Genomic DNA, 19,363 nt, shown 5'->3' with positions numbered 1-19,363 from the left:
AAGACGATGACTGCAGAGGGAGCACTCAGCTAGGTGGCATTACCTGACACACTGGGAACGAGTCTGAAGAGCGCTGGTAAAGCGAAAAACCGGAAGGACATTTTCCCAGTGGACTCTTGAGACGTCGCCTTTTTCATCGTCACTGCCACACTACTTCTGTAAAGCATAAGGGAAGTCTCTACCGTCTGGAAACTAGAAGACTACACGAGCCATCGATATTCGGGAGCACAAAAATGAGTCAAATCATGCGGAAGGATTCGTCAGTCACCACATCAACCGGAAGCGGTGGCGGAGGTTATCGACATCGACCGATTGACATTGGACATGGTGGCGCTGGGAGTGAGTCGTCGATTTTGGACCTTCACCATCGACCACCTCCACGGTCGGCTCCACCGACGGGTGGAGGAAAACCACCAGGCATGGAAAAACCACGCACCATCAGCGACAGCGAGTCGGAGATCAACTACGATCTGTTCAACACGAGCATCCACTCAGCGGACAGCGGATCAGCGATCATGAATGCCTCACAAGTCTCAGCCACCTCCTGTGACTCAACACTCATCAAGAGTGCAAATCTGACGCGCTCTCAAAACGCACCAGGGGTAGGTTTTTTAAGCAAAAAAAAAAAGACGTAATTAATGACAGACCGAACGATCCCAATGAAGGGTGGACAGGAGACAAGCGTTAGAATCCTTGTAAAACACGACAATCAGTTTGATTGCGTGTTGCTTCCTTCCCGTTCCATTATCGTGAGCCTGAACACCCCCACTTTAACATCGTAATTCCTTTTTTTTTCATCGTAAATCCAAACCCATGCTCCAAACGCTTCGTTTGCTAAGCCATACATAATTTACTATCACGACAGAAGAGCGAGAGAAAGAGAGAGAGAGCTGCTCTTAATTCAATTATGATGCACTGCTGAAAAGTGGTCCCTGTATCAGGGCTCGCTCCAGTGCGTTGATTAAACGCCCGCAGGGACAGCTACCACGGATATGGCCGAGGTGGTTGGGTGGGTGCTTCGAAGAGGGTGGAAAAATTGAAACGATTTTAATTACTTTCCATAGCAAGTGTCCTGGATGTTTGCTCAAATCCAACGCCCGAAGCGTTAAGGTCTCGTGGAAGGGAAAGATGACGAGGGTTGCGACGCTATCGGCACTCTCTGCCCATGCTGGATTTATTTTACTCTGTCCTCCGTTTCATCTTCACTGAGATGCGGAGTAGAATGGGATCGGAACAGATTTTCATAAACGATGGTCTCGGACTGGAAGCGCAATAAAAATCATAAAATGTCGTGGTCAGTATGCAAATGAGAGAGGGTACGGTTAAGATTTTTTTTTTGAATTTTTAATCCACGATATATGACTCGAAATCGATTTTCGATGAAGACCGCTTTTGGTGTCGCATGTAGAACACGATTCAACATTTGTTAATATCAGATAACATTGTTGTTATAAAAAAAACAGAAAAATGAGCGCTTAAACGAATTGACCATACGAAGCATAGAATAGTGTTTGACTTTTAAAGAAACAATGTTCAACATTTGTGTATCCCGTAACAAATATGAATATGTTTAGAATTCAAGGGTTATAATTTATGCTTTTTAACGCACTCTCCGATGCAAATGGCTTGATAATGAGGCTACTACGATTGCTTTCTTGCATGACAATAGATTATATCTTAATCCCTTAACATATTGAATCGATTCGTGTAGCTTGAAGTAGGAATCTGAAATTTAAATCGAACGATGGTCTTGAGGGCTTATTGCGAGTGCAACAGCTGCGAGCCCATACTCTTGGGTTTATCTGGGAATCTACTTAATTGGTGCCGTAGATCTCTCATAACTCAATTAGGCGCTCCCTTTTCCCTTCAATAGATGTTCGGCATGTCATGTAGCGTTGTTCGAGCCGCTTGTGTGTGCTCATCGTAGCCAGCTCTTCATATTCTCATATCATGTCATATCCCTTCTTTGCAGTCCTGTCGCTTCCCGAAGCTAGAAGAATGTGCCCACTTCCACTATGAACGCGTACAGCTCGGTAACCTGTCCGTTCAGCTCGAAGGTGACGAACGTAGCGATTCCCAGCTTGGTCTAGCTTCCGATCTCAGCACTTCCCAGACGAACTCAATCGGACCTACTGGTCCAACGGCTTCGTCATCCACGTCGAAGGGCGGTACTAATTTTTGGTTCATAATTCGCGTCACCGCTGGTCGATCGGATCCGTTCATGATAAAGCGCTCCTTTGAGAACATGTGCTTTCTGGACGAGATGTTGCATCGATGCGTGTACGATAGGCGCGTCAGCGAGTTGGAGAACCTGCGTGACGTACTAATGCTACTTCCGGATGCCGGTGGCGGCGAACAACGCATGGAACGCAGCACCAGCGATGAGCAACATCTGGAGAAGCTGGTCGGTGCGTACTTAGCCCGTTTGTCGATGATTGCCTCAGATGCCATGACTTGCGGACCGGTGTTAACCTGGTTGCAGATCGACAATAAGGGTCGTCGATTGCCCGTGGCGGATGAGCAGACGATGCGCTGCATTAACACCCCAGCAGTAGGTGCTGCTTACGGTGTACGTCGATACGTTGCGCAAGCATGTGATGAGATCTCGATCGAGGTGGGTGACATGATCTCCGTGATCGATATGCCTAGTCCGGCGGAATCGATTTGGTGGCGGGGTAAAAAGAGCCATCTGCAGAAGAACCAGTACGAGGTGGGATTCTTTCCCCAGAGTTGCGTTGCGACGATCGGAGATAAAGTGCCCCGTCATATGCCTTTTCCGGCACCACTCGTCGGATCGCTTGCAGTTTCTCCCACGAAGCCGGTGCTGCGCAAACACGGCAAGCTGATCGCATTCTTTCGTAGTTTTATCCTTTCGCGTCCATCGCGGCGTCGGTTGAAGCAGAGCGGCATCTACAAGGAGCGTGTTTTTTCGTGCGACCTCGGTGAACATCTGCTGAACAGCGGACAAGACATTCCGATGGTGCTGAAGTGTTGCGCCGAGTTTATCGAGGAGTACGGCATCGTGGACGGCATCTATCGATTGTCGGGCATTACATCTAACATTCAAAAGCTCCGACGTGCGTTCGACGAGGAGCGCATTCCCGATCTTACGCATCCGGACATCCGACAGGACATACATGCTGTCAGCTCGCTGTTGAAAATGTACTTCCGCGAGCTACCGAATCCGCTGTGCACGTACCAGCTGTACGATCACTTCGTAGATGCGATCCAGACACGGCTCGATGCTCCAACCGATCTGAAGTTGCGTCTCATCCGACAAACGGTGCAAAAGTTACCTCCACCGCACTATCGCACGCTGAAGTATCTCGCGACACATCTGTTCAAGATTTCACGCCACTCAGCCAACACCGGTATGACGGAGCGCAATATTGCTATCGTTTGGGCACCGAATCTGTTGCGTAGTCCTGCGCTAGAATCTGGTGGAGTGGCAGCGTTACGTGGCGTTGGAGTACAGGCAGTAGTGACGGAGTATCTGATTAGCAACTGTGAGCAGATCTTCGACGATACGGCGGATGACTTCGGGAGCCATTACGTTGAATCGCAACCGAACTCACTGAGCGATAGTAACAGTGTGCAGAACTACGGAGGTACCGGCAGTGATCAGCAGGAACTATCGTTGTCGATGGAACGACCAAAGAGCTTGAGTGTAGGTGGAGCGAAGCTGCTCAGCCTGGAAGAGGCACGGATCCGGAGGAACTGTATGGACCAGAGCGAGAAAACGATTCCAATCAACATTACCAACCCGTCGACACACATCGGATCGTACATCGAGGTCGGTGGTGGTCCATCCAGCTTGCCGGACAAGTATCATACGGTGCTTCCCGTGCCAAGGTAAGATAAAAGTAAATGGCTCACCTCAGCAAAACATACTCATATTCACGGTCTTTTTCCCTGTCGTTTTAGAAGTTGGAATAAACGAAAATCGCATTCCTCGTGGAAATCAATTTTCACTCGCCAGCCGCGCCAGTCCAACAGCAACAGTGATATTAAGGGTGGAATGACGTCCTCGACGACATCAGAGAAGAATGTACCGATTGTTGCCCTGACGTTGCAACCGGAGACGGGCGTGTCGAATGTAGTAGAAGCCGAAGGCAAGGTGACTGTAGATGATCACCGACGAAGCGTCAGTATTAAGGAGAGTTCCAGTGGACTTCTGGACAAGATGGCTAAAAGTGCGTGAATATTGTCCTTATTTTGCTACGTTTGAGCAATACTAATCTTTTAAATTCTTTTTTCAGGTTTGCTGTTTTCGTCGGGAGTTGATTTGTTTGATGGAAAAAATCTGGCCATCGACAGTAACTGTGTGCGGTCGAATTCGGTGGACAGTTTACGTACTGCGGGGCACAGTCGTTCGGTGTCGCACGATTCTTACTTTGATCTGTTGCAATCGCCCATGCGTGGTGGAGCTATCGCCAATGGTACAGCAAGTGGCGGTGGAGTTGTTACCTGCCCGTCACGGGAACTGTCTGAACTTGGTCTAAACTTTGACAGAGAAGAACCGGAAATGCGCATATTCTCGGAGAGCGAAAGTCTCGTTAGCAGCCCTAAGGTCGCTAAAGAGGTGAGTTAATATTTGCAGGTTGAATAGAGATTGTTTAATTGAAGGTATTTCTTGTTTTCACTTATAATAGCAGTCGGTACGGCGTACATTACGTGCACGGCCAGAAGATTACGTTGGAAGCGGTCACAGTGTAAACCCGAGTCCTAAGAAGCAACCACGACTGAATATTCCCAGTCCTTCTCAGGATGGCAACAAGCAGTGGAACATGGCAACTGTTGCGTCAGAACATGGAGGGCTTGGTCAGGACGATGAAAGCCTCTGCAAGCGTTACAAACTTGAAGATCAGCTCAGTGACATTCAGTTCATCGACTGCAGCACACCTGAACACACTTCTATGGTGCTCAATGGAGGAGGACAGCATGGAGGATCGACTACGTCCAGTACGACCGTGGTAAACACGATCTTCACCAGCGCCCAAGTGCACAAGCCACCACATCAGGAAGATTCTTCCGACGAGCAGCAGGAAGACGACGCAGTTGATCTAATGGCAGTGGGTTTGCGAAACTCCTATCCAGGTCCACAATACGCGTACGGGAAACATAACTCTTCGCCCGTCAAAGAGACTCGTTTTAGCTATCCCGGATCTGGTGCTGCTGGTGGTAAAGAACGTAAGAAGGAGAAAGGGTCCCACCCGACAGGGCCAACCACATCGGTTGTGGAAAAAGTTCAGTCTATGAGTGTTGACGAGCAAACGCACTCGCAACCGGCAGCCTCGGATCCGGTCGGGTTGAAGAAAAATGAAAGTTCCTTGTACGAAAGGTAAATTGCGTTTACGTGTTAGATATTCTTGGCTATAGCAGCGACAGGATTATGACGAAAACAAAAAAAACAAAGAAAACCATAAGGAGGGTGCCTTCAAAATTTGCACATTTCTCCGTTTCGAGTGACGTTGGAATATTCAATCGTTTTCATCCTTTAGCTGGTCATACCATTTCTGCGCATGTTTAGCTTCCTTTCTTACCCATCTTACCTTATCGTTGCATTTCTTACTCCTTCGACGTAGTGCTCAAAGCCTTCTTGAGGTCCTTTGTCGTGTTTTATAGTTTGATTTTGTCCCCTCTCGATTCTATCCCCCGTTTCTTTTTGTTTTACAGTTTTCTGCTTTCTTCCGGTCAATCGAAACCTCCGAAATATCCTGGCCGTTATAGCTACCACCATCCCGGGACGTCGGATTCAAACCGCACCAGCGGAACCGGAGGTGGCACCGGTGCTGATGGCGGTGGCGAGTTACGGGAAGGTCAGCAGTCCGCGTACGTGCCGCGCAGTTGTTCCGAGAACGTACTGCGCAGAACTGCCCAAGAACTGTTTCCTCCATCCCATCATCATCATCATCACCACCATCACCATCATCATCATCATGGCCAAGCCAAACAGCAAATAACGACCGTACACCCGCCACCGCCACCATCAGCATCGTCTTCATGTACCGCGGGAAAAGTCAGTACACCACAATCACCTCCGGTTCCGAGTCCGTGCTACTCGTTATTGATTGGTTCGACGAGTTCCGACACCACCAGTAACAGCAACATCACTACTCCCGTGTACGACGAGATGGACATTGCTGGTGCCTTTAACGCTGCCCACCTGGAACAACAGCAGAATGCCAAAGAAACTGCCGTCGAGGAAACGCCGAACGCCACGAGTGGAAAGTTGATATCGAAAAAGCACGATTTAAAAGCGCTGAAAAAGGAACTCTCACTCGATCTGAGTGGCGCTTCCACCAAGCTGACCGGCTCGACAAACTTCACATCGGACAACACGACTACCAACACTAGTCAGTCGCTAACGCCTAGCGAATACGCGTACCAAAACCTCAATCCCGATCTCTCGCCCAATGGATGCACGGGAACTGGGGCCAACGGTGATAATGGACCTATTGAAATGACCACCTTTGGCCAGAAGGCTTCCAAATCCCCAGGTACTCCGATAAAGGCAACCATCAACATCACGTACAACGTGCGATCGCCCGTTCGCAAAGAGCAGGATGGGAACGTGTTCACTTCCCCACCGACGAAACCCGTGGCCACTGTGCCGAGTGTGGATGCGAACCCGGATTTGATGGCGGAAGAAGAGTACCAACGCGAGCGGCGTAGCATTTATGAAAATGTTCTTGTACCGACTGTTGAGGAGGAGGACGAAAAAGAAGACGGTGGATCGGATGATGTTTCGCCTTCGAAACGTCTGCTGGAAACGAACTTCGACGAAACAATGGTATACGAGCAGGTCAAGTTTCTGAAAAACGTCGTCTCGGAAGTTAACCATCTGGTGAAGAGTGAGGCCGGTGTAGGGCCTATGGAAGGGCAAACGGATTCAGAAGACGCTCCGGCATCGCAGCGTATAGTACCTGATATAAGCAGCTCGGTTAAAGCGGCGAATAAAGCGATTTCTTCTTTCAAGGATAACTCCACCGAAGAAGATGGCATTAACAATAATCGCAATGACGACATCTGTCTAGGAACGCACGATGTCAATAGCGCGATACAGCAATGCTGTAAGGAAGAATTGAAATCTTCGAACGGTGTCGCAATGGTGACTGAGGAGGAAAGTGATGACGTGCCCATGTCGGATATCAACGAGGATAGCCTAGAGTTCGACAACACGGATGTGTCGTTGTACGAAAATGTGGAACTGCGCAAGAAATCCGCCTATCCGTTGTACGAAAACATCGAACGAAACGCCACTGGCGAGCAGCAACGTTCGTCTCAAACGGCCAACAATCCAACGGATACGCTTAAATCGGTATTAACAGATGATGAGTTTTCGTCCCTGTGCGCCGATCGGAGCGATCTCGATAACGAGATGGAGTACCGGATCGAAGTTCCGCCAAAGATCGAGTTGACCGTGGTTCCGAAAGTGGTGATGTCTTCGACAACGATGGCATCGACTGAACCATCCACGGTTGAGACGGTCGTGAGTGTGAAGCAGTTGGCGACTAAATTTGAAACTAGTCCAGTGGACGTCACGCCACCTTTCGACTTCAGTGGGATCAATCGGGGCCAAAACCACCACTTCCGCTCGTCCCTAAACAACGGCCATTACGGTGCGAGCGAAAGAGTGACAATCCGTAATAAGTCCGCCAACGGAAATGTCGGTTCAGCTGCTAACAAGGACGATCGCAGTGCGTTCGCCAGCTTCACGCGCAGTCTCGATGAAAACGCGTTTGTACGGGAATTTGGAAGCGGTCGAGGTCGTCTGGAAGGCGGTGGTTACGTTGTTGTAGGAGGCACCCCATTCAACAAGAGCAGCCAGCAGATCCCGGAGGTGGAAAAGAACATTCTCAATGAGAACAATCCGAACCGGCGCAAGTCGCTGGAGTTGTCTCAATCCGCACGACCACGCAGCCTCAATCAACCAAAGAAATTGCCCCCGCTGGGTGGAGGAGTAGGTGTGGACGGACCACCGACCGGTGTGGAAAACGTGGAAATCAACTGTGCCGATGTCGGTGGCAAAGGAAAAGCAGCTTCGGAGTGTTGTCGTGTGAAATCACAGCAGCTAACGTCGGGTGGTGGCGGTCATAAGCAGACATCCGGCGGTTCAACTGGCAACATGAAGCTTGATCTCTCGATGAAAATCGAAGATACCAAAGAAGCGCGTGCCTACAACGTGCGCATTACCCCAACGACCGAAAATCGGATATCGTTGGTGCAGTATAACTACTGTGACGGTACGACCGACAAGAACGGTGGTGCGGATACCATAACCACCGACGGGGGTGGTATTTCTCCCACGGGCACACCCCTAATGCGCGTTGTGGGTGGTCGCAAGAATGAAAATCTGCTCGAGGACGATCGTAACAGCGCAACGAGCTTAAAAATGCTTGGTAGCTGTAAGCTGGATCGCTCACGAATTGAAAAAATTAAGGAGGAAAGACGACACCAACTGAATGAGAAGTACCGGTCGGAATCGTTTAAAGGCGAACGTGGCGATTACGGAGCCGGCGCAAATGGGAAGCTAAAATCAAAGTCCAAATCCGAACTCCGCGAGTTCAAAGAAGGAGATTTTGTGGCAGATCGTTCGGACAAGAAGTACGATTCATTGCGTTTCCGGTCCAAATCCCGTGCCGAGCTGCTGTCGTCCGATGGTCCATTCCCGCTGGCCGATGGTCCACCGACTACGGGAATGCTAGGGTCAGCCGTGTCTCTCAACACGGTGGCCATGCCAACACACCCGATCGCGCTACGACCGATGGTAACCGTGCGTACCAGACGCGTTAGTGATGAGAAGAATCAAAACGACCTTACGTCGGCGGCAGCCACACCAGGTCCGATTGCTGGCGATGCCTCGATGTCCCAGGTGTGTGACAACAAGTTTGAACTAAAAACACGCCAAAAATTCGACGTCAAGCGCAGCAGCATGGACTATCCTGCGTCGTCCGTGGCGCCCAGCTCGACCATGTCCTCTGACGGCAAAGATGCGCAACAGCAGCGCGAACAGCGTCACAGCTTCAATAATGGTCGAAGTGGCGTCATCGTGACGCGCAGCAATTCCTCTAGCAGCAGCAGTACACAGTAAGTAGACGTTTTCCCGTACGCCCAGTCTAACTCATGACACGCACAGTCCAGAAATGTATCTGGCTCAAGTGCACGGCCACGCACGTCAACGGTCTCCTTTTTTTATCAATAATACAACCCTTTCCTTCAATGCACAACAGCTGACCAAACACCTGTGTACTCTCGCGTTTTCCACATGTCTAGGGTAGGCTCTATCTGTGTCACGTGTTGACTTTCTTTTGGCATGTATTTTTATGTTCATGTTTAATCCTGCTTCCAGACCTGCAGTGTTTACCTTCGACAATGCAAATTTGATCTATTGCGCGATTATTTAACTAAAACATGCACGATTTCTTTTTGTTTACTTTATAAAAATTTGCTATTGCTAATCTCTTTTCAAGAGACCGCTTTTCATGTATATTTTTTGTACTATTATTGGTGAAAACAGTTATAAACACCTAAAAGGACGGGCTAACTTTATAAACATATGTGTATTTTGAAAACAAGGATTATCGTTCTGATCAAAAACGAACATACCAGATATAATGTTTAAACCAACCTATGCAGCTTGCACTTTTTTGCATGAACTTTACCACAGCATACACGACATTTGCACAACACACACTAGCTTGCACAAAACTGATGTGCTTGCATACAATCACAGAGCTTGCACACAATCGGCTATGCAAGTACGGAAGCACTGCTCGAACGAAATTTACCAAAGCATTTTAAGCATACTAAAGGCATTAAAACATGACGTTTTTTGTGGAGTTTGTTTTATAATTTATGGAACAATTCTAACGTGTATTAATTATGTTTTCTCTTCTTACATCTTTTTAGGCGGGATCGCTGCTCACCTCCCATATCTATTAAAGACGTCGCTGCCATGTTTGAGTCGAGATCGCAGCAGAATCAATCTTAACGAGCATCATATTATGGTGTAAAATAAACGTTTGTCGGATAAGTGCGTACACTATTGTTTATATACAACTAGGAGTGGAAGCGAAGCTATACCTATTTATTGCAATACTTTAAAAGCTTTTATATGTATATATTATATACCTGGAGCAATCGACAAAAACTCAGGTGTTTAAATGAGTATTCATCCGGGCAGCTGTATTCAATTTCATCGATACCATAAACGCCGCCGGTCGAGCAGGAGCAACAGAAATCAAATATTTCATCAACGATATCAACCAGCGATTGATTTGTCGGTACTTGGAGTATTTTTAGTCGGGTTTAACTTTTGCTCGGCTTCCAACTTGATAATTACAGTAAGCATGAGGCCAAACGTAAATCTTTCCTAATGAAATTGAGACTTTTCCACTCCTCCTGTTTATATTCTTGACTAGTAAGGATTTTCAAAGCAACAATAGAATGAATAAGCTTAGTTACATCTTTAAATAACTATCTAACTGATGGAAAATATGAACAATGCGTCGTATAACGTATGCTATGCCATGCTGCGTGACGATGCAGTGCAGCTTTTACCATGTAGTAAAAGTGATTAATTAGAGCAACGTTATGCTATGATATTCATGAACTTTAGTCGTTTGCGGAGGGTGTAAAATGAATATATTATGTAGAGCGGTCGGTCTTCATTGTGACCATCGAGCAGATGTTTATGCTGGTGAAGCGAAATTCTTCTAAACGGACGATGTAAATAAGTTTTTACCATAAAAGGCGTGCTAAGCTAAGTGCATTGAATTTTCGCCAATCGTGGTGCATTTGAAGGGAATTCTTTCATTCACTTTTATCGTTCGAATGATAGATGCATTTTCAAAGGAATTAAACTACCATTAGGCATTGAATTAAGCACGCACGAGTTGGACATTGTAATATAACTACATCACGATTTTTGTGTTATTGTTTTACTGCTTGATGATTTTTTAGTGACTTCAATTCTACTAATTACATGCGTAAAAGAATATAATGCGTCGTTTGGGTATATATGTTTCGAAAACGTTAAGATTCTTTTTTATAAGAATTCATGTTAACTTTGTATATTCGCTAACGAAATGTTTTTTTTAATACTTTTACTGTGTAAGCGTTTAAATATTAGTTTTGATATTTTTTGATGCGAAGTGCTTCTTTTTTTAGCAAAATTTGCTCCTTTATGTTTGCGATTTATATGGATTTGGATTTATCGGTTTTGTGGTCAGGAAAAATTCTCTGTTGAAAACTTCTGCTTTTTGTTATGATTATTTTATGCTGTGCTATAATGTAATAAGATATGACCCAAGTGCTGCCACAGTTCGCACAGTGGTACACGAGAAACGATAATAAGTAAACTCAACTAATAAAGATTTCAGACACTAGAAAACAAGAGAGGAAGATCAGTTTTTGCGAAAGACAAGTGTGCACGAGAGACAATAAGAACTGCAAACAAACAAAAAAGACCATCAAGGAGATTTAAATAGTTCGAAAGACGGCAACCATATTATTAGTAGTAACTCCTGCAGCCAAGCCAAGTGTAACAGCATCCCATGGGCAGAATGCGTTGAGATCTTCCAATCGTTTTGAACTTTAAAGTAAAGTGTCGCCCTTTTTGTAACGAAATTTTGTACTGTTGGTATATTCCGCAGACGAGTTGAGAAAAGTAAACACAACGCACGTCGGATTGTGAGCAGGTTACGTGGAAGTTGTTTAACGATACTTTAAGAATTCCGCAAACACCGATGCAATGATTACGCTAACCATTTAACGCTTTTTACCAGTAAAATCTGCATTCGGAGACGCGATTAGCTACGTCATTATTATCGATCCCTTTCTCTGTGCAAGGCTATTCCCAGTTCGCAATGAATTTAATATACATTTGAACATCACTTTGTAAATACATTTAGCAATGAATGCACTGAAATGTTGTGCATTCAGCCTGCGTACTACTTATAGAGAGAGAGAGAGAGAGAGAAAGAGAGGAATAGGAGCTACTTCACGTTTACGTACACTACCGATGCAATACTTTTGCCAGCTCCTCCAAATGTGTCTTGTGCTTTTACGTATTCCAATATGAGTCATAGTTCCCCACGGTAGAATGCCCAGTGTTCAGATGGGTATGGTTGAACAACACTCGTTAGATTATGGTTGATCCTTATGAATGCGCAACATAAACGAATGCTTCTCACTGTGTAGCAAAATATGGTAACAGCTAGTGACTACAACATGGAACTGAAAACAAGGAATGAAGCACTCTGCTCCACTACCGATATATTGACTGTGTCGAACTGATGTTAATCGAGAAATAATCAGGAATAAATGGAAATGATAGCTATCGATTTGCAATTCGCGCGACGAAATGAAATAACGATCATTTACAGTGGCTCTCTGCCACGCATCAACAACCTACAATACATCACTAATCGTCAAAAGGATTGTACATTCGTCGACATTATTACCGCTTTTAGATGCATGCACACACGTTTAAGGTTTATGGTTTCGCAAATGTTAATACAACAAAATGGCTTAGGAAGGACGTATTGTTTCCCTGTGCTAGACATATAAGGGCAGCTTCAGAGCTCGGAAAGCGTTGTGCGGCGGCGAGCCTAAGCTAAGGATATTAGTAAAATGGAACTGGATAGGGAGACGGGAAGGGAAGAACGAACGAGAGAAAACAAAAACGTATGTAGAAATGATAAGCGTGAGTTTGTTCCGGGGGGGGGAGGGGTTGATTTGGTAATGATAGTGAAAATCAAAAGTGCGAAATGAAAGGGCTGACGTGTGAATGGTGTTTTATGGTATAAGGATGAAAATGAACGCAAGGATAATGAAATGCGAAGCGGACGCGTGAACGGCATTGAACGTTTGCTTTTTTTTTCTCCGCCACAAGAAAGTGCGTTTTCTCCCTCGCCCAAGTGCGATCGAACAAACATTTTGCAAGAGTTATAAATAAAGAGATACGAAATTGAATTTAAAGTTTCGTCTTCATTTCCCTGTCTATCCGTCAACGGGGGTCCGAAAGTAAGTTATTGATTTGTTCGTTCGTGCACCTTAAACCGAACGCGCCATGTTAACGTTTGCTTATCTTTAACGCCAACCTGGTCCGGGTTGCGTTTCCTTAAAAGGGTCCTGCATTATTCGCCGCTAACCTAATTATGCCCTACCGTGAACTTTGATCCTTATCTGGCTGCTCCAAAAGAGTTCCCGTGAGTTTGTTGCCATTTTAGAAGGTCCTTTCGACAGGGTGGCTGTTTCATCTTTACCCACATCTGTTAAGGTAGCAATTAAATTTACTCACACCGCTCTTTTTCGTCATTGCAGGCGTTTCGCACGTTGTTAAACGAACATGCTGTAATTCTTTATCATTCAGAAAACACTGCTTTTAGTTTCCTTCGCTTGGCGCGGATGATGGACGACGGTATTTAATGATTTTTCTTCACACGCCTGCAGTTAAACCGATGAGAAGACCCTTCACAATCAATACCGGGCAGCTCGGGTCGTATTACCGTGGCCATCTTCCGCCAATCTTCTCATCATCCGGTATAAAGTGCAGTAAATGCAGACACAAACCGGAGATCAAATCAATTACAGAGCGTAATCAGACCCGCTTCCTATATACCGTCGAAGACCGGATGTACGATGCACATGTTGCCCTTATCGAAGTAATACGAAGTAATAGTGTGTACTTTTCTCTGCAGGATGATTTTGTAGCTCATGACACAAATAGACGGTAGTGTAAAGCATGCTCCAATGTGCGCAAAATAATGCATCGCTATTATTGCTTGCCACAGAGACCACCTCAAAAGGACCCGCGTAATGAGAGCATGTAAAGTGCAAAATATTCTCCACATCAAAGTGTGCCATAATTGTTACGTTTTGTGCTTGTCCAGGGGTCACAAGTGCGGGTGATTAAACCGAATTCCTTGTCCTTGCTTTTGGCACCTTCTCTTCAAAATGCATCCTTCTTTTCTTTTCTAGCAGGTCACAATTGTCCGCAGTGTGACAGGTTGTTATTACGTTTTGCCGCTTTCTTAATCGGTGCACATCCATCCAAAATAATGAACCTGTGCACAGCCGCTTCATGACCCTCGTGACCGGAGCCCTCCATCGTCCCGTGTACGTGTGCCTGCCACACAAAGTCGCTTAAGTAGCGCCACGTGGCACCGTCAAACGGAGGCTGTCGACGTGTCCCTACCACCGGACGGGTGTGAGCTGAATAAAACTCGACGAATCCCAAGTTCCCTCTTCCCGCTTCCGGTCAGGTACGAACGAACGGTGTGACACGGCTGACTCCGATTTCCGTTGTGTGTGGCGGCGTGTGTGCCACGTGGACCTAATTTCAATCAATTAGTCTGTTTACATGACGTTTATCGGCCGAATCGAACGCAACGCCACCGCCCCGAAGGGTGTCGTGAGTCCTGCTGCGAGTCCTACCGAGGACTCACATGTCCTGCTGCGATGCTGGGAAGTGGCGGTTTCCGTTTTTTTTTTTCTTCTGTGTTTTACTTTTACCCAAAGCCAACATCCTGCCAACACGCCACACGGGAAGGAAAGGCGGCACGCTCTCATATCTCTCGCCCGGTTGTTTAAGCTGTTTTTTCGGATCAGGTTTCAGGAACCCGCAAACGTTCCTGAGATGCTCCGGCAAGTCGTGTCGGAAGGAAGAGTTTTACCGTATTTTAAACGCTACTTTTTCGAGCTCTTCGAATGTGAACACACCCCGGTTGACGTGCGCACAACGACGGTCGCGTAATCGGAGACGCTACGCTGCGCTATTGTCGGTTAATTATGCGGATTATGGTACGCTGATTTGGGCGGTGTCCTTTTTTTTTACATTTCTCGGGGTTGGAAATGCGCCCGTTTCTCCCACCCGTGCCACAGATTGGCCCGATGGCGTCGGTCTCCCGGGGGGATTGTCGACGTATGGTTTTTGCGGATCGGATTTGTGAAGAGATGGTTCGTGCTGCACTTTTTTTTCAGTGTTGTATGTCTAAATTTGCTCTCACGCTTTTCCCGCAATCTCCCACGATGGGTTTTGCTAATTTTCCTTCGGTTTTTGGGTGCAGGCGCCAGGGTGAGAGAGAGAGAGCGAACAAATCGTCGCGCTTAAAAAAATACGCCCTCGTGATTCGTTTCCATTGAACGTGGCCGCACAGAAAAAGGGCCGGAGGTGCAACATGTTCGGCATACTAACAGCGACCCTAAATGGGTGGTATTGTAGTTTGGTGCCGCTATGTGTGCTTTGCATAAGTGTCTGACTGCGTTTTGTATGAAGTCGTCGCTGACCAATGCGATCAACGTTCATTTGCATTCGAGACGAAATGGGTTTTTTATTTTTGGCTTGCAAAAAAAATCCCTATATCATTTTGATCTCGAAAATATTCGTTTGAATTTCCCAACAATTGCACAAAAACTTAAATTTTAAATGGATTCGATTCCAAATCATCTTAGTCTTGTCGAGAAACTTTGAATTAGCTCGGATTTCTTTTGAAACCCATCGGGGGCAGTATTCTAACAGGAGATCATGAAATTGAATAGGCTGATACTCAAACGAGCCGTTCGTTGCGTACCAACCAACACGAGATCCAATTCCACGATCATTATCACGATCAGCTGATCAACGATGCATCTGTCTCTCTTTCTCTCGCATTCCTCAATGATAACGCAGAGGTATGGAGCGATCTCATCGATCGTTTCATCTCTCTTTCGTAATGTCTAGAGGCTGTTTGGTTTCTTTACTCTGCTGATAAGCTTTTTGGTTCAGTTCTCCTGTTTACAAACAGCACTGGAAGAGCAATGGCGATCGTTGCAATGGTTTGATAAATGATCTGCTTGCTTTTTTATTAATTCGTTGGAATTGCCCACTGCATTTATCTAGTTTACTTGCAAGAAAGTCTTTAATTTATCCTAAAATGAACTAATTAAATTATTGAATTTATTGAATGAAGAGCCCGTGAAAATTTAACGCCACAGTGATAACAGAAAGTTACTTAAATTGGTACACCTTTAACAGGTTGTTTGGTGACGAAATTAAGCTTTTATAAGCTTTTATGTTAGTAGGCCATAAAAGCCAACTATAAACTCGATGCATTTAGCATTATTTTAAATTTCCACTGTCTCGATTTACATTTATCATCAGAAGCCGCTAAAAAAACTGAGCTTCTCTCACGGGCATGTCTTTCTTGCGTCATCGCAAACATTTTCTCTGCACCGACTCCAACCCACCCCCACCCCCCTCCCCCCACCCACACGCCGAAGATCGAGCGCTTCTGGGAAAAGCGATACGCATTACATCTTGATCGAAGCGAAATGGCTTTCAAAATTCAATAACAACTCGCAACAATAAGCCTCTTAATCTCGCGGGAAGTATTTCCATGCGGGGTTCTTCCTTCCTTCCTTTTCTTTTGCCGCTCGCACAAGAACATGCGACGAAAAAAGGGCATCACAAAATAGAAAACCCTCGTCGTCACAGGGAAAAAGTTAAAACGAAAAACGCGAAAAGTGTAATGGAAACCGGAAAAACAGGGAGCCGCCTGTGAAGTGAGCAGGAAAAATCTTCTCCAAACTCAACGCTACACAACGCATTGTTCCGGCCGTTGTGGCTTCTCGATAGACACTCGGTGGAAAACCAGCGAAAAAGTCACCCCTCAGTATGAGTGGGTGGGGGTTGAAAAAAAATGTTTTCCACCCTACGCAGCCCTCGTCGTTCGAGCGTTCATTTCCGCCCGATAAGGCTGCGGGTGGAAGCAGAACATTGATCCGGTGCACACCGGAAGCACCGGCAGAAAACCCGCAGTTTCCGTTTCCTTCTTCCTTTTCATCTTTTTCTTCTTTTGCCTTCGCTTTTCGCATTTCGCTAGCCTGGCCAGGGAATCAATCAAGAGCTTGTTAGTGCGATTTAATGGAGAATTTAGCAGCCGAATCAACTGATAATGGTCGGGCCGCGATGGTGGAAAGATGTTGCGGTATAAATGCGATTATTTCAACACACCCAACAGCGTCCTGGAATGTCCCCCGGGGTAAAAGCGGGCACTCCTTCCAGCAGTGGCATATTGCAACACAAAGCCTGAAAAGCCGCGTGCCACTGTTGAGGATGAATTCGAAGCAAATTGCATTTGGCCCGGATGGACAAACAAGCTGGACAAATTCTCGACGATCCTGTCGCTGGCCAGCCGAGAGGGGAAGATACGAAGCTCGATTTGATGGCAGGCGAGATGTATAATTGCCGTTAATTAAATGAACGGGCTGCGAGGACGCGGGGTTCGATCGATTTTTTGAAGAGAAGGAATGAATTTGACCCATGCTGTGGAACGAGCTGAATTTTGCAATTATGTCTTGTTACTGATGTTGTGATGATTTTTCGCTTGAAATGGGATGGGTTGAGGGCAAATACACACTAACGGCAGCGTGTTTGTGTGATGGGTATTGTGTGCAGTTGAGAAGGTATAACAAAAACTGTTAAACAACATTTCTATTGCTCATCAATCTCTTTCAGCTGCTTATTTTTCAATGAAAACAAACATTAAAAGCAAATTATTTTAATCCAAAAATTGCGTCGATCATAAATAAGCACTAAATGTGCTCAAATTTGTCAAACTAAAACATTAACGCATGCAAATGTCACGACATGCCTTTCCACCGATTGATTTCTCCGTGTAATTACACGCGCGTTTCCATGGTTACCCGAAATGGCACGGAAGATAATTAAAATCACCCCTGCCAGGGTGTGTTCTACTTCGCTTTAGAGTCCTCAAATCCGTAAACGGTTCATCACGTCTTCCATTATCATCCCTCGCCCTCGGTGGCGTAAGCGGATTTAAATCGTACCGTACGGTAAAAGGGAAACCTAACGAATGCTGACATTCGTTGACTTTAAACACGTCCTGGCCACGGTGGCCTGGTGAGCTTTCCTGCGTCAGGTGTAACGCTACGGAAGCCAAAAGGACTGGCCAAAAGCAGCAGGTACGCCTCGAAACGCTTCAATCCATGCGAATCGTTCCGCCAGGGCGCACATTAGGTGGCACCGCGGGAACACAAACTAATAAAAGTGAATAATGCAGCGCGTCTGGTGTCTGGTGGCCTCCCTGGTTGATGTAAGGATATCGCTCACACTCCCGGTGAGGTGTTAAGGTCCTGAATGTGGAAGAGATTCGCCAACGGAAGATACGAACTCTCGATAATGCACATCCCTCTATTTTCCATTAGACCGATCCTTCAGCGAAACACCGGGCATTATTTCTGAATCGAGTGGAATGCCTTTTTTTTTTGTTCCGGGTTCGATTCCGTTGCCAGGACGCACACACATTCCGGCCCTTTTTATTCATGCATCGCTGGCCGTGAATGCGAAAAAGGTATAATAGCGAGGATAAACACACAGCAGGATGAAAGGTTATGAGACCTGAACACGTTGATTATCCGTAACAAGGACCCGATCTTATGGAACGGGTTTAACTCCACATGGAAAACCGACAAAGAAGCTGGAAAGAAGATCATTTACTTTTAATTATTATGGGATGTGTAATCCTTTTTTTTAATTAAAATGAATTATTCGGATTGCAGGTACACCTGTAAGCTGTTTAATTATGCTTAATTCTTGATCTTGGTAATAATATTCTGCTTGTAAGCTGTAAAATAAACATGTTAAGGATCTATATATACTTACTTATTTGATCAATTCTCAAAATGTATTGTACAATTGAGAAGATAATCATTGATCACGAATGCTTCTTATTGATTCCGAAAAGTTAAACATCCCCCTACGAGAACAGTATCGAAATAATATTAGCACTTCCCTCCCGGGAATCTTCGTTCTCACAATTCCCTCGTAGGCTCGTCCTTGATTTCCCTTCCCCCGCCTCATACCTCTTCGGTTCTCCCCTTCCTCCACCTCGCAGCATGCGCACTTTTAAAAACCCCTTTTCCGAAACGCTTAATTACGCCTTTATTGATCGTATCTAAATTTAATAACAATATTTACATCTGCACCCGCTTCCGGTCGATTCGAGCCTGTCGACCCTCTGGCCCACGACAAACCCCTCACCCTACAAGAGAGAGAGAGAGAGGGTGTCCCGAGCCGGAATAAACCGTTTATTTGTACTTTTTTTTCCCCCTTCGGAGCCTGTTCGGAGTGTTAACACGATCCTTGTAATTTTTGGCTCACGCCGAAAAGTCAAATCGCGGGTGAATCATTGCCCTTTCTCTTCTGTCTGCCTTTTGGGTGGCGTTTTTTTCCCCCTTCACACGCTCGTCTAAAGGACCTCTTTCTCTCTCTCTCTCTCTTTCTCTCTAACCACAACCCACGAGCCTTGGCCCTCGAAGCACGAGCTGCAATAAATCCAATCAATTTTCCGCTTTA

The 19,363-nt window shown here is 45.9% G+C and overlaps 1 protein-coding gene across 1 annotated transcript; it reads left to right on the top strand.

Moving 5' to 3' along the window:
* The first annotated feature begins 233 nt into the window (after window positions 1–233).
* LOC128725101 (GTPase-activating protein CdGAPr) lies at window positions 234–10,130 on the top strand. The gene is made up of 7 exons (XM_053818822.1): window positions 234–602; window positions 1,973–3,852; window positions 3,925–4,193; window positions 4,260–4,582; window positions 4,656–5,341; window positions 5,677–9,090; window positions 9,913–10,130. Exons 1-7 carry the CDS (start codon window positions 234–236, stop codon window positions 9,992–9,994), a joined length of 7,023 nt encoding a protein of 2,340 aa, XP_053674797.1. The 3' UTR covers window positions 9,995–10,130.
* The last annotated feature ends 9,233 nt before the right edge of the window (window positions 10,131–19,363 follow it).

The sequence above is a fragment of the Anopheles nili genome, chromosome 3 (genome assembly GCF_943737925.1).
Source record: "Anopheles nili chromosome 3, idAnoNiliSN_F5_01, whole genome shotgun sequence".
Lineage (NCBI taxonomy): Eukaryota > Metazoa > Arthropoda > Insecta > Diptera > Culicidae > Anopheles > Anopheles nili.
The sequence above is the reverse complement of the archived record's forward strand: the minus strand, read 5'-3'. Positions and strand labels throughout refer to the sequence as shown.

Excerpts from the sequence above, each read along its gene's own strand:
- LOC128725101 (XM_053818822.1), top strand. The coding sequence starts at position 234 with ATGAGTCAAATCATGCGGAAGGATTCGTCAGTCACCACATCAACCGGA. Across the intron at positions 603-1,972 it reads GCTCTCAAAACGCACCAGGG|TCCTGTCGCTTCCCGAAGCT; the intron begins GTAGGTTTTTTA and ends CCTTCTTTGCAG. Across the intron at positions 3,853-3,924 it reads ACGGTGCTTCCCGTGCCAAG|AAGTTGGAATAAACGAAAAT; the intron begins GTAAGATAAAAG and ends CTGTCGTTTTAG.